At 50.4% G+C, this 14,447-nt stretch overlaps 1 protein-coding gene across 1 annotated transcript in view; it reads right to left on the bottom strand.

The window, feature by feature from the left end:
* Positions 1–14,247, bottom strand: part of LOC121553473 (calcium-activated potassium channel subunit beta-4) — an 85,269-nt gene extending 71,022 nt beyond the window's left edge. The window contains exon 1 of the mRNA XM_041866603.2: positions 13,122–14,247. Within this exon, the coding sequence (XP_041722537.1) occupies positions 13,122–13,457 (336 nt within the window). The 5' untranslated portion in view covers positions 13,458–14,247. The remainder of the gene's footprint in view (positions 1–13,121) is intronic.
* Positions 14,248–14,447: the final 200 nt, after the last annotated feature.

Here is a 14,447-nt window from a genome sequence, read left to right as displayed (position 1 = left end):
CTCCCCAGGTAGCCTGATTAACCTGAGTCAGGAGGACTGACACTCCCAAGGTAGCCTGATTTACCAGAGTCAGGAGGACAGAGACTACCCAGGTAGCCTGATTTACCAGAGTCAGGAGGACAGAGACTACCCAGGTAGCCTGATTAACCAGAGTCAGGAGGACAGAGACTACCCAGGTAGCCTGATTAACCAGAGTCAGGAGGATGAATCAGTCCCTGATTAGAGGGAAAGGACAGGGAGATGCAGGCCTGTGGACCTGGAGGCCCAGAGCTGAGAAAGGTCTCCTCTATCACCTGTGTAAAGGGGCAGCCTGCATAGAGTAATTCAATCACTAAGTACATTGTGACTCAATATGTTCTGATTAATCTATAACCTTGAGGTCAGGTTTTCAGCAGGAGGAACAATCAAGAAGCAAGTCTGAAATGGCACCCCGTTCCCTACTGTAGATAGGGCACCACCTGAAACGGCACCCCGTTCCCTACTATAAATAGGGCACCATCTGAAATGGCACTCCGTTCCCTACTGTAGATAGGGCACCATCTGAAACGGCACCCCGTTCCCTACTGTAGATAGGGCACCATCTGAAACGGCACCCCGTTCCCTACTGTAGATAGGGCACCACCTGAAACGGCACCCCGTTCCTTACTGTAAATAGGACACCATCTGAAATGGCACCCCGTTCCCTACTATAAACAGGGCACCTTCTGAAATGGCACCCCGTTCCCTACTATAAACAGGGCACCATCTGAAATGGCACCCCGTTCCCTACTGTAAATAGGGCACCATCTGAAATGGCACCCCGTTCCCTACTGTAGATAGGGCACCATCTGAAATGGCACCCCGTTCCCTACTATAAACAGGGCACCATCTGAAATGGCACCCCGTTCCCTACTGTAGATAGGGCACCATCTGAAATGGCACCCCCGTTCCTACTATAAACAGGGCACCATCTGAAATGGCACCCCGTTCCTACTATAAACAGGGCACCATCTGAAATGGCACCCCGTTCCCTACTATAAACAGGGCACCATCTGAAATGGCACCCCGTTCCCTACTGTAGATAGGGCACCATCTGAAATGGCACCCCGTTCCCTACTATAAACAGGGCACCATCTGAAATGGCACCCCGTTCCCTACTATAAACAGGGCACCATCTGAAATGGCACCCCGTTCCCTACTGTAGATAGGGCACCACTTTTGACATGAGCCCTACAGTGTCTTCAGAAAGTATTCACACCCCTTTACTTTTTCGACATTCTGTTGTGTTAAATTCTTAACACAACAAAAAAAAAATCTTCAATTGACATTTTGTGTCACTGATCTACACACAACACCCCATAGTGTCAAAGTGGAATTTTGTTTGTAGAACATTTTAGAAATTAATAAAAAATATTAAAAGATGAAATGTCTCGAGTCAGTCAATACGTTTTCAACCCTTTTGTTATGGCAAGCCTAAATAAGTTCAGGAGTAAAAATGTTCTTAACAAATCGCATAATAAGTTGCATGGACTCATTCAGTGCTCAATAATTGTGGTTAAGATTGTTTTTTAATGACTCCCTCATATCTGTACCCCACACATACAATTATCTGTATGGTCCCTCAATTGAGTAGTGAATTTCAAGCACAGATTCAACCACAAAGACCAGGGAGGTTTTTCAATGCCTCGCAAACAAGGGCACCGATTGGTAGATGTGTAAGAAAAAGAAAAATCCCTATGACCATGGTGAAGTTATTAATTAGGCTTTGGGTGGTGAATCAATACACCCAGTCAATACAAAGATACAGGCGTCCTTCCTAACACAGTTGCCGGAAAGGAAGGAAACTGCTCGGGATTTCATCATGAAGCCAATGGTGACTTTACAACAGTTACAGAGTTTAAGGGTTGTGATATGAGAAAACTGAGGATGGATCAACAACATTGTAGTTGCTCCACAATACTAACCTTAATGACAGGGTGAAAAGAAGGAAGCCTGTACAGAATAATAATATTCCAAAACATGCATCCTGTTTGCAAGAAGGCACTTAAGTAATACTGCAAAAAATGTGGCAAAGAAATTAACTTTTTGTCCTGAATACAAAGCGTTATGTTTCCGGCAAATCCAACACAACACATCACTCAGTACCACTCTTCATATTTTCAAGCATGGTGGTGGCTGCATCATGTTATGGGTATGCTTGTCATCGGCAAGTACTAGGGAGTTTTTTAGGATACAGAGAAACAGGCAAAATCCTAGAGGAAAACCTGGTTCCGTCTGCTTTCCAACTGGGAGACGAATTCCCCTTTCAGCAGGACAATAACCTAAAACACCAGGGCCAAATCCACACTGGAATTGGTTACCAAGACGACATTGAATGTTCCTGAGTGGCCTTGTTACAGTGTTGATGTAGTCCTGCCTGCAGTCAATGACCAAAAGCGCCCTCTTTGGTCTCATGGGATGAATGTTATTAATATTTTTCATAATTTCATAATTAATCAAGGTTATTTCAGTAAACCCGATGTTTCTATGTCAAACAGTTTTGTTATATTTCAGTCTTCTGTGATGTATATAAAGTGTAATATTGGGATGCAAACTCAATATTGTAATACATTTCAACTCTATATCTGACATGGTACAGGTATCTTCTTTTATTTAAGCCCATAACCATGTGCGTGAGGTGTATATTTTTGTTTCAAAGTAGATTTGTTTAAGACTACCAAGAATCACTCTGTGTGACCCTGATTTAGCCCACTGCAGTAAAAGGTTAAATCGGCTTGAAAATCTATGGCAAGGTTTGAAAATGACTGTCTAGGAATGATCAACAATCAACTTGACAAAAGAATAATGGGTAAATATAGTACTATCTAGTGTGACGTCACGAGAGGCTACACAGCTTTCAGCGGGATTGCTCAAGTAGTGCAAGGAGACAAGGTTCAAACAACACAAGGATTTTATTATAGGTCTTGGGAAATTAACAAAAATATAACAAAATTATGTTCTCTTGTGGCTCTTTAAGGGTTAACAGTTCAGGGATGTCTCTTCCACATCCAAAATCATAATTCTCACTCGCTCAGATAACTTTTCCCCGGCCTTACTGTAGTCCACGTTGCAGCTAGTGGCCAACCCAGCAAAAAGTCCTTCCAAATGTCTCTCACGTATTTCCACAGGTGCATATATCCAAAGGGGAGTATTTCCCAAAGGTAAGTATCTCCAAATCCTTATATTCCTCATGGAAGTGGACGTGCAGCACTCTTGTCCTCCAGAGAGCCCAGGTTGGAGACTGTGTCTCTTCCCTTCCCAAACCTTCAGCTCATCAGCTCCTCATTTGTTTCAGCTGCGTGGGAAGATTGGCCATAGAGGGGTGGAGTTCCCCGACCATACCAGCAGATGGAGCCATAGCTGTCTGGGGTTGCAGCCACCTCAGGGGGATGTAACGTCCCTCCAGGACACAGCCTCTCGTGACATCACACATCCCCCTCCTCGGGACCGACGTCCCTCGTCGGGTAAAGGCAGCGAAGAAGGCATCACGCCGGGAGAGGGCGTCCGCATTGCCGTGGTGCTTGCCAGCCCTGTGGACAACAGAAAAGTTAAACGGTTGCAAGCTCAAAAACCATCTGGTTACTCTACTGTTTGATTCCTTGTTCTTGGCCATCCACTGCAGAGGGGCGTGATCAGATACCACCATGAAACGTCGGCCCAGGAGATATGTCCCATCTCCCCACACCGTAACACTGTCGAGTTTCCCCTCCTGGTGTACTCTTCTTGGACCCGCCTGGTTTCTGGCTCCCCCTGGAGCCGGGATAAGTCCTGACGTGGCTGGGTTCGAGACCTTGGGGGTCCTTTGGACGGGTTCTTCCCATTTGTGGTGGGGCCGCACTCCTGGGGTCTTTTCGGGAAGCATTCAGCATCTCCGCTGTGGCCTGGTACTTTTCCACAGCTTCCACGGTCAGATCAGCCGTGGTCAAGGCCTGTTGACTGATGAACCGTTTTGCCTCATAAGGCAGGGCGCGTGAGGTAACGATCCACCACAACGGCCTCCACCACCGCCGCTGCTGTATTCCTCTGCGGATCCAGCCATTTCCCTTGCGATTCGGACAAGTTCATGCATCTGCGCCCGAGGAGGTTGGTCTGGTTGGAAGGTCCAGCTGTGAAAGCGCTGGGCCATACCAAACTTTGTGAGTCCACATCTGCTGAGGATCTCAGACTTCAGGGCATCATAGTCAGTAACCTGGTCAGGGCCCAGGTCCCGGACAGCATTCAGCGATTCCCCGGTTAGAAAGGGGGCTAACAGACCAACCCACTGTTGCTTGGGCCAGGCTTCCCTAGTGGCCGTGGCCTCAAATGCATGCAGGTATGCCTCAATGTCATCGGTAGCTCCCATCTTAGATATAAAGTCACTTGCCTTTATTGGGCGGGTATTTTGGACCACCCTCTGTCTCTGCAACTGCAATTCCTCTGCCTTCAGAAGGTTGGCTTTCTTTTGCTCCTCCAAGAGAGCCACGTTTGCCTGCATCTGGGCTTGCTGGCCAGCAACAAGGGCTTTCAATATGTCCTCCATTTCAGTCGGCGGGGAGCCTACGGCCAACTTGGAAAAACTGGGTGATCAAACCTTCGGTATCCTCCTCTGACATGCACTATTAACGCTTGAGCGTGCCTGTATTCTCCACCATCTGTGACGTCACGAGAGGCTACACAGCTTTCAGCGGGATTGCTCAAGTAGTGCAAGGAGACAAGGTTCAAACAACACAAGGATTTTATTATAGGTCTTGGGAAATTAACGAAAATATAACAAAATTATGTTCTCTTGTGGCTCTTTAAGGGTTAACAGTTCAGGGATGTCTCTTCCACATCCAAAATCATAATTCTCACTCGCTCAGATAACTTTTCTCCGGCCTTACTGTAGTCCACGTTGCAGCTAGTGGCCAACCCAGCAAAAAGTCCTTCCAAATGTCTCTCACGTATTTCCACAGGTGCATATATCCAAAGGGGAGTATTTCCCAAAGGTAAGTATCTCCAAATCCTTATATTCCTCATGGAAGTGGACGTGCAGCACTCTTGTCCTCCAGAGAGCCCAGGTTGGAGACTGTGTCTCTTCCCTTCCCAAACCTTCAGCTCATCAGCTCCTCATTTGTTTCAGCTGCGTGGGAAGATTGGCCATAGAGGGGTGGAGTTCCCGACCATACCAGCAGATGGAGCCATAGCTGTCTGGGGTTGCAGCCACCTCAGGGGGATGTAACGTCCCTCCAGGACACAGCCTCTCGTGACATCACACTAGGTATAGAAAGCTCTTAGAGACTTACCCCAAAAAGACTCTGTAATCGCCACCAAAGTTGCTTCTACAAAGTATTCACTCATGGGTGTGAGTACATACATTATGTAAATGAGATCTTTCTGTATTTTATTTTCAATACATTCGCTAAAATGTCTAAAAACATGTTTTCACTTTGTCATTATGGGCTATTGTGTGCAGAATTGTTTTTTTAAAATCCATTTTGATTTCATGCTGTAACACAACAAAATGTGGATTAAGTCAAGGCGTATGAATACTTTCTGAAGGCACTGTGTATGGAAGTAGTGCACCATTATAGGCAGTAAGATGCCATTTAAGACGCATGTATGGTCTCACCAGAGAGTTTCTTGGGGAAGCTTTGAACCTGAATGGTGAGTAGAGAATCTGACCTCGGAGACTGAAACAAGATTGATCTCAATCAAAGTCTCACAGAGGGTGGAGTGTTCTAGGACGGCTTTGAGCCTGAATGGAGTGGTGGAGAGGATGGCTTTGAGCCTGAATGGAGTGGTGGAGAGGACGGCTTTGAGCCTGAATGGAGTGGTGGAGAGGACGGCTTTGAGCCTGAATGGAGTGGTGGAGAGGATGGCTTTGAGCCTGAATGGAGTGGTGGAGAGGATGGCTTTGAGCCTGAATGGAGTGGTGGAGAGGATGGCTTTGAGCCTGAATGGAGTGGTGGAGAGGATGGCTTTGAGCCTGAATGGAGTGGTGGAGAGGATGGCTTTGAGCCTGAATGGAGTGGTGGAGAGGATGGCTTTGAGCCTGAATGGAGTGGTGGAGAGGATGGCTTTGAGCCTGAATGGAGTGGTGGAGAGGACGGCTTTGAGCCTGAATGGAGTGGTGGAGAGGAACTTTAGGGGAAAACAACAATGATTCATCTCTTTCATCTCTTTTGGCTGGAGGTAGTCAAGGTAGTCTCTGTCTCTATGGCAGTGGAAGACCCGCCCTCTCCAGGGCGAAAACACAGCCAGTTGGTCTATATATAGGGTTAAAATTGAAGCTGTGGTCTGTCTGTCTGTCTCGTTCATACCCTTCTCCTTTGAGGCTGGGTGGTGACTGGGGAGTGAATCTGAGGGACTGGGGAGTGAATCTGAGGGACCAGGGAGATTCATCTCTTCTGTCTGGTAGCGGGTTGGTGGTAGTCAAGGTATTCAGTAATCTCTATGACAGCATACTAAGACCCCTCCTCCCCAGAGCAAAACGTAGCCTGTTGGTAGGGTATAAATAGAAGCTGTGGCGTGTGTGTGTGTGTCTCGTGCCATTCACACGCAGCATCCTCCTGCTCGCCACTGAATTAAAAACAGGCCCGCGCCGCTTCGTCACGTCACCATGGCGACGAGAGGAGACGAGGCACGCTTCTCTGTGAATGAACTAGGAACACAAAGAGAGGTAGTGGATGGGGAGTGAAGAGAGGAGAGAAGAGAAGTGGGGAGAATGGAGGGGAGGAGTGGGGAGAGGAGAGGGGAGAAGTGAGGAGAATGGAGGGGTGGAGTGGGGAGAGGAGAGGGGAGAAGTGGGGAGAATGGAGGGGTGGAGTGGGGAGAATGGAGGGGAGAAGTGGGGAGAATGGAGGGGTGGAGTGGGGAGAATGGAGGGGAGAAGTGGGGAGAATGGAGGGGTGGAGTGGGGAGAGGAGAGAAGTGGGGAGAATGGAGGGGTGGAGAGGGGAGAGGAGAGGGGAGAAGTGGGGAGAATGGAGGGGTGGAGTGGGGAGAGGAGAGGAGAGGGGATAAGTGGGGAGAATGGAGGGGTGGAGTGGGGAGAGGAGAGGAGAGGGGATAAGTGGGGAGAATGGAGGGGGTGGAGTGGGGGAAAGGAGAGGGGAGAAGTGGGGAGAATGGAGGGGTGGAGTGGGGAGAGGAGAGGGGTGGAGAGGGGAGAGGAGAGGGGTGGAGTGGGGAGAGGAGAGGGGTGGAGTGGGGAGAGGAGAGGGGAGAAGTGGGGAGAATGGAGGGGTGGAGTGGGGAGAATGGAGGGGTGGAGTGGGGAGAGGAGAGAAGTGGGGAGAATGGAGGGGTGGAGAGGGGAGAAGTGGGGGAGAATGGAGGGGTGGAGTGGGGAGAGGGAGAGGAGAGGGGATAAGTGGGGAGAATGGAGGGGGTGGAGTGGGGAGAGGAGAGGAGAGGGGATAAGTGGGGAGAATGGAGGGGTGGAGTGGGGAGAGGAGAGGGGAGAAGTGGGGAGAATGGAGGGGTGGAGTGGGGAGAGGAGAGGGGTGGAGTGGGGAGAGGAGAGGGGAGAAGTGGGGAGAATGGAGGGGGGGAGTGGGGAGAGGAGAGGGGAGAAGTGGGGAGAATGGAGGGGTGGAGTGGGGAGAGGAGAGAGAAGTGGGGAGAATGGAGGGGTGGAGTGGGGGAGAGGAGAGGAGAGAAGTGGGGAGAATGGAGGGGTGGAGTGGGGAGAGGAGAGGAGAGGGGGATAAGTGGGAGAGAATGGAGGGGTGGAGTGGGGAGAGGAGAGGGGTGGAGTGGGGAGAGGAGAGGGGGTGGAGTGGGGAGAGGAGGGGTGGAGTGGGGGAGAGGAGAGGGGGTGGAGTGGGGAGAGGAGAGGGGGTGGAGTGGGGAGAGGAGAGGGGAGAAGTGGGGAGAATGGAGGGGTGGAGTGGGGAGAGGAGAGGGGAGAAATGGGGAGAATGGAGGGGCGGAGTGGGGAGAGGAGAGGGGGTGGAGTGGGGAGAGGGGAGGGGTGGAGTGGGGAGAGGAGAGGGGTGGAGTGGGGAGAGGAGAGGGGAAAGTGGGGAGAATGGAGGGGTGGAGTGGGGAGATGGAGGGGTGGAGTGGGGAGAATGGAGGGGTGGAGGGGGAGAGGAGAGGGGAGAAGTGGGGGAGAATGGAGGGGTGGAGTGGGGAGAGGAGAGGGGGTGGAGTGGGGGAGAGGAGAGGGGTGGAGTGGGGAGAGGAGAGGGGAGAAGTGGGGAGAATGGAGGGGTGGAGTGGGGAGAATGGAGGGGTGGAGTGGGGAGAAGAGGTGAGAATGGAGGGTGGAGTGGGGAGAATGGAGGGGTGGAGTGGGGGAGAATGGAGGGGAGAGTGGGGGAGAGGAGAGGGGAGAAGTGGGGGAGAATGGAGGGGTGGAGTGGGGAGAATGGAGGGGTGGAGTGGGGAGAATGGAGGGTGGAGTGGGGAGAGGAGAGGGGAGAATGGAGGGTGGAGTGGGGAGAGGAGAGGGGTGGAGTGGGGAGAATGGAGGGGTGGGTGGGGAGAGGAGAGGGGTGGAGTGGGGGAGAGGAGAGGGGTGGAGTGGGGAGAATGGAGGGGTGGAGTGGGGAGAGGAGAGGGGAGAATGGAGGGGTGGAGTGGGGAGAGGAGAGGGGTGGAGTGGGGAGAATGGAGGGGTGGGGTGGGGAGAGGAGAGGGGTGGAGTGGGGAGAATGGAGGGGTGGAGTGGGGAGAGGAGAGGAGAGAAGTGGGGAGAATGGAGGGGTGGAGTGGGGAGAGGAGAGGGGTGGAGTGGGGAGAATGGAGGTGACTGGCACTGCTCTGGCTCTTTGTCTGTATGTAGGCCACTGGTAGGAGGAACAGCAGCTGAACTGAAGACTGGGACTAGTTGTCATGGCTGTGGTCTACCATAAGCATAACTGTATAGACATCAACAGTCCTCACAGTATTTGAAAGGAGAGGTTAACACAATTTGTCACACTACTATGTTCAGTTGACTTTGTCAGTTAGTCAAAAAGAATCAGACCCTTGACACAGATCATTCCTGAGTCCATAGCAAGACTGTTCCCCATGAACATCGATGAAGAGGAGAGGGAGGGGGAGAGGAGAAAAAGATGAAGGAACCCCCAGCTGACTAGTACTCCTTGTGGGTTAATGTCAAATCAGTCAAGCATTCCACAGGTGGTTTAATCAAGCCATTACCCAGAAGCCTCTGCTCTCATTAGCGAGCCGCTCCAAAAGGTCACTGCTCCCGAGGGTGGGACAGAACAGGGGCAGTCGGTCTGAATCCCCCCTCCTCAGCCTCATCCTCCCCCTGCTCTGCCTCCCCTCCTCCATCCCCTGCTCTGCCTCCCCTCCTCCTCCTCCATCCCCTGCTCTGCCTCCCCTCCTCCTCCTCCCTTTCCTGCTCTGCCTTCCCTCCTCCCCCTGCTCTGCCTCCCCTCCTCCTCCTCCTCCCCCTGCTCTGCCTCCCCTCTTCCCCCTGCTCTGCCTCCCCTCCTCCCCCTCCTCCGCCTGCTCTGCCTCCCCTCCTCCTCCTCATCCCCCTGCTCTGCCTCCCCTCCTCCCCCTGCTCTGCCTCCCTCCTCCTCCCCCTGCTCTGCCTCCCTGCCTCCCTCCTCCTCCCCCTGCTCTGCCTCCCTCCCTCCTCATCCCCCTGCTCTGCCTCCCTCTCCTCATCCCCTGCTCTGCCTCCCCTCCTCCCCCTGCTCTGCCTCCCCTCCTCATCCCCCCCTGCTCTGCCTCCTCCTCCTCCCCGCTCTGCCTCCCTCCTCCCCCCTGCTCTGCCTCCCTCCTCCTCCCCCTGCTCTGCCTCCCCTCCTCCTCCCCCTGCTCTGCCTCCCCGCCTCCTCCTCCTCCCCCCTGCTCTGCCTCCCCTCCTCCTCCCCCTGCTCTGCCTCCCGCCTCCTCCTCCTCCCCCTGCTCTGCCTCCCCTCCTCCTCCTCCATCACCCAGTAATACATGACTAATTCACTACAGTATTTCCAAAGGATTAATGAACACTTTAACCATACAGTATGCCCTATGCTGAAAGAGACCATGTTAAGACTCTCCCCCAGAGCTTCATTTGTAAATCGAGAGACAACAAAAAAATCCCCTTTATAATAAAGCATTGCATGCACATCATAGCATTTGCGTTGTGGCATAGAGCAGTAGTGTAGAGGCACTTACAGAAGATGTGGCCTTTTATAAACGCATTTCATGCAATTCTACGTCATTTTACATGACTGGAGACTTTGGCAGAAAAAAAATGTAATACCGCACAAATGATCGAAAAGGTAGGCTACTTTGACACTGACAAACTGAGAATCTGAGATCAATAAAAAAGACCTTGTCTCGAAACCGTCAATAGCCTATCCCTAGGTGTGTGGAGGCACACATTGTGGGACAGAACAGGGGCAGCCAGTCTGAATCCCCCCTCCTCGGGCGCAGCGGTCTAAGGCACTGCATCTCAGTGCTTGAGGCGTCACTACAGACCTCCTGGTTCGATTCCAGGCTGTATCACAACCGGCCGTGATTGGGAGTCCCATTGGGCGGCGCACAATTGGCCCAGCGTCGTCCGGGTTTGGCCGGTGTAGGCCGTCATTGTAAATAATAATTTGTTCTTAACTGACTTGCCTAGTTAAATGAAGGTAAAATAAAAAAATAAAAAATTGTAGGCTTCAATTTGAGGAGGAAATTATATTCCTAAAAATGCTTTCCAGTTTCACTGACTCACCCAATGATGCGCAGCTCACTCGCTGGGGATGGCCGATGCGCTCGTGCCAAAAGCCTCTCTCTCTCTCGTTTTACTTTGTAAAGCAATATTTCGAAGTTAATCAAATATTTTGGTAGCCTACAGCATAGTCTTCTCTTTTCAGCAGGAGCCATTTGCTTTTCAACCTGTTGTTTTCCCTCGATTGCGAAAGGCCTTTTCTGTCTACATGCTGTTTGTTCACTGACAGATTTGCCGCGCGTTCCCGACTGTATGCCTTTCCTTGTTATTGGGCTACAATCCACAGCTAGGCAAAAAAATTTAAATAAGCTATTGATCCTCTGTGGCTAAATTATGGGCCTTCTCGTGGTGTAGTAGGCTATTCTGAATGATTTCATTTCTTTCTGAACAGACAGCAGTAATTATTTAACTTTGGCAAATGTATTTCAATTTGTCAGGGGTGTTGCTGTTCCTTCAGAACCCTTCGTGCGGAAATGATTCTATAAGGAAATAAATGAGGAATTGCAAGACTGGAGAGATGAGAGTTGCAGGCTCATGTCTATCAGAGCAGAGAGAGATCAGAGAATTTTAGAAAGTGAATTTCATTCTAGTTATGTGAGAGAGATACAGGCGCGCTTCTCACACCGCCACCCGTTGGTTTCACACATACAGAAGGTTACAATGTTGCGCAAACCATAAACCTGAAAATCTACTTTTTCACATTACGTTTTTCTCCTGGGGGCAGGAGAATTAACGGAGGCAACTAGAATGAACTTTGATCGCTTTTATTATAATTTTTACATTGCAAAAAGTGAAAATTATTTATCATGCAAACGTTACCGGATCTGACCAAATAGGTTCCGGAACAAAACAGTCCAAAACGGAGAGGTGGGATCCGGCTCAAATGAAGCACTGCTCCCCCCCTAATTGCACTAATTGGTCTTTTGACCAATCAGATCAGCTCTGAAAAGATCTGATGTGAAAAGATCTGATGTGATTGGTCAAAAGACCAGTTAGTGGAAAAAAATATCGGAATTGGGCTGCCTGTATAAACACAGCCTTTTTGAAGCAGCTTTTCGCATTTCCACAAGTCACTGAGTGATTCATACTGTTAACTCATTCAACCCCTCGTTCCTTTTGCCTGCTTACTGTTAACTCATTCAACCCCTTGTTCCTATGGTAGCCAGCCAAACAAAGTTATCACTTCTTTCCTTTCAGTGGCACGGTCTACATTCATTCTAACCTCGTCCCCAGGCTCAGGCTCAATTGCTACCGCATGTAGAGAGCAGGCTGGAATTACATTTGTCCTAAATGGTACCTTATTACTTTTGGTCACCCTATTCCCTCACCCACTACTTTTGGTCACCCTATTCCCTAGTGGCCAAAAGTAGCGCACTAAATCACTGTTCAAAGCTGCGCTCCTGTTGCCATAGAACCCAGTCAGTAAACGGAGGAGGAGAGGAGGGGAAGGAGGAGGAGAGGAGGGGGAGGAGGAGGAGAGGAGGGGGGAGGAGGAGGAGAGGAGGGGCAGGAGGAGGAGAGGAGGAGGAGGAGGAGGAGAGGAGGGGAAAGAGGAGGGGCAGGAGGAGGAGGAGAGGAGGGAGAGGAGGAGAGGAGGGGAAGGAGGAGAGGAGGGGGAGGAGGAGGAGGAGGAGAGGAGGGGGAAGGGCGGGAGGAGGAAGGGCAGGAGGAGAGGAGTGGACGGAGGAGGTGAATGCCCTACAGTACCCCCTCAAAGGCATAAACACACTATCTACAGAAGAACACAAGATGAGAAGGTTGGGTTTCAACCCTTCTGAAGTCAGCTATAAATAACGGATGATGATGATAATGATGATGATGATTACAGAGAATCTGAAGACGTTCTCAAAAGGACCAAGACATTCCCTGATCCGTAGTCTGAGAGGTGTACGTCTGAAAAGTAATATCTAAATAAAAGCCTTCACACACAACGGAACTACAGAGCTTAATGGACTTACTGACACCTTCCCTCACACGGACCTTTGGTATTTAAGTTGTGTTGACGTCATAATGGGCTTTCTGTCCCAAAGGAGTCATTTTGTCATCTCTGTTCCTCATCATCACAGTTGAGGTTCTCTTTGTGAGTGATGATGAGGCTGTGTCTCTAGAATAGACTTGGACAGCTGTAGATCCTCTTAGGCTCGCTGTGAAGTGACTTTTATGAAAGTTAAACTCATTATTTAAGTCTGTGACTTTGTGCCATGTCTTTGGAGTAGTAATAGCAAGAATGTTATTTGGTCTTTAGAATACACAAAGTTTGTTTACATTAACATCGTTTTTTTTTTTTTTTTTTTAACAGGCAATCCATTAGCCTAATATCCGTCTACGTCATGTCAACAAACTGAGACTGGGAACTTTTCCAGCCAGACACTTTGCCTAGCTACTGTATTGATCGTTCACAGCTTTGCATTCATTAACGTGCAACTATAAAGTCTAGACTGCTCCTTCCCAGTGTTCTCGTTCTAGAGTTCTAGTCATTTACCTTAGGGTTCAGCACCAGTTGCTGTTCGTCAAAGTGCAGCAGAGCCACGGAGTTCGACTCGGAATTATTGACGAATATCTGCAGACACGGATACAGCGACGTCCCCTTGCAGTCGGCCCCGCACGTGAACACGCACTCGAACATCTCCTCCGGTCTGAGCACGGACACCACGGTGCAGTTTGCCGGTTTGCTCTGCATGCTCTGTAGAGTGGGACTGAGCCAGCAGAACCCGAGGATAAAGAGGGACAGGATGCCACAGACGATGAGGAACAGTCCTAGTCGGATACTCTTATCCTCCGCCTCCGAGTACTCGTAGGACACCCTCATTTTCGCCATTATGGTCCTCGTCGGTCTGAAAAGAGCTCGAAAGTGACGGAGAGGAGAGCTGGAGAGGGGCGTCTCTCTCTCTTTCTCTGTGCTGTGTTGCCCCGAACACGGGCAGCCTCCTCTAGAAAATCGACCCTCTCATTCTACCCGACTCGGCGCTCTCTCTTCTTCTGCTGTCTGTATGTTCTCTTTCTTTCTTTCTTTCTTTATCTCTCACCCCGGTGTCAACGAGGATAACTTTGCGAAAGCAAAGCAGCTGCGGTCCAGCCTGTGCCTGCCCCCCTCCTCCCCTCGCACTTATGCTCGTGATACCTACTTCATATCACAACGGTCCGTCCATATTTGGATTTTGCTGAAAGGCTGGATGTTGCATCTGGGATTAGGTAAACCTTTTAAGCAGGAATAGCACAGGGAGGGTTCGGAGTGAATGCCCCTTCCTTGACTGACGATCAGATGATGCGCTGCAGCGGTCCCTCGCCATCCCTGGCTCCGACATCCATCACTTCGCTGCGGACTGGCTGGTCTACTGTTGCCCTTTGGAGATGGAGACAGCTCTCTCTGCTCTTTCCCTCTGGCGAGGCCCTGGCAAGGTGCCAAGAGGTCTGAGGACCAGCCCATATAGCCTGAGGCGAGGAGCTTTCTAGAGTTAAAAATAGGCGTCTTCTGCTGACACCAAATGCACTATTACAAGGCAAGCGCAAATATCAAAACTGAAGTAGCCAAGGCTACCAACTTCATTACGTTGATTGGACGGTCTTGATTTGATGCATCACTACAGGGTGCACGTGTTGACAGAGTAGGCTAGCTGGTTACTGTCAAAACGTTCAATAACACAAATAATGACCTACATCATAACTTGGCATACAAGAACAAAGCTTATAGTTGACCAATCAAAAAGCAAATCAGCAGTGCCCGCCAATGATTACGGTGGTGTACGGTGGTGTGCACGTGCCTGAAAAGCCTAAAGCCAGTCTGCATCTGTCCATTCCTAGATGTATA

The sequence above is a fragment of the Coregonus clupeaformis genome, chromosome 4, assembly GCF_020615455.1.
Source record: "Coregonus clupeaformis isolate EN_2021a chromosome 4, ASM2061545v1, whole genome shotgun sequence".
NCBI classification, from domain to species: Eukaryota; Metazoa; Chordata; class Actinopteri; order Salmoniformes; family Salmonidae; genus Coregonus; species Coregonus clupeaformis.
The sequence above is the reverse complement of the archived record's forward strand: the minus strand, read 5'-3'. Positions and strand labels throughout refer to the sequence as shown.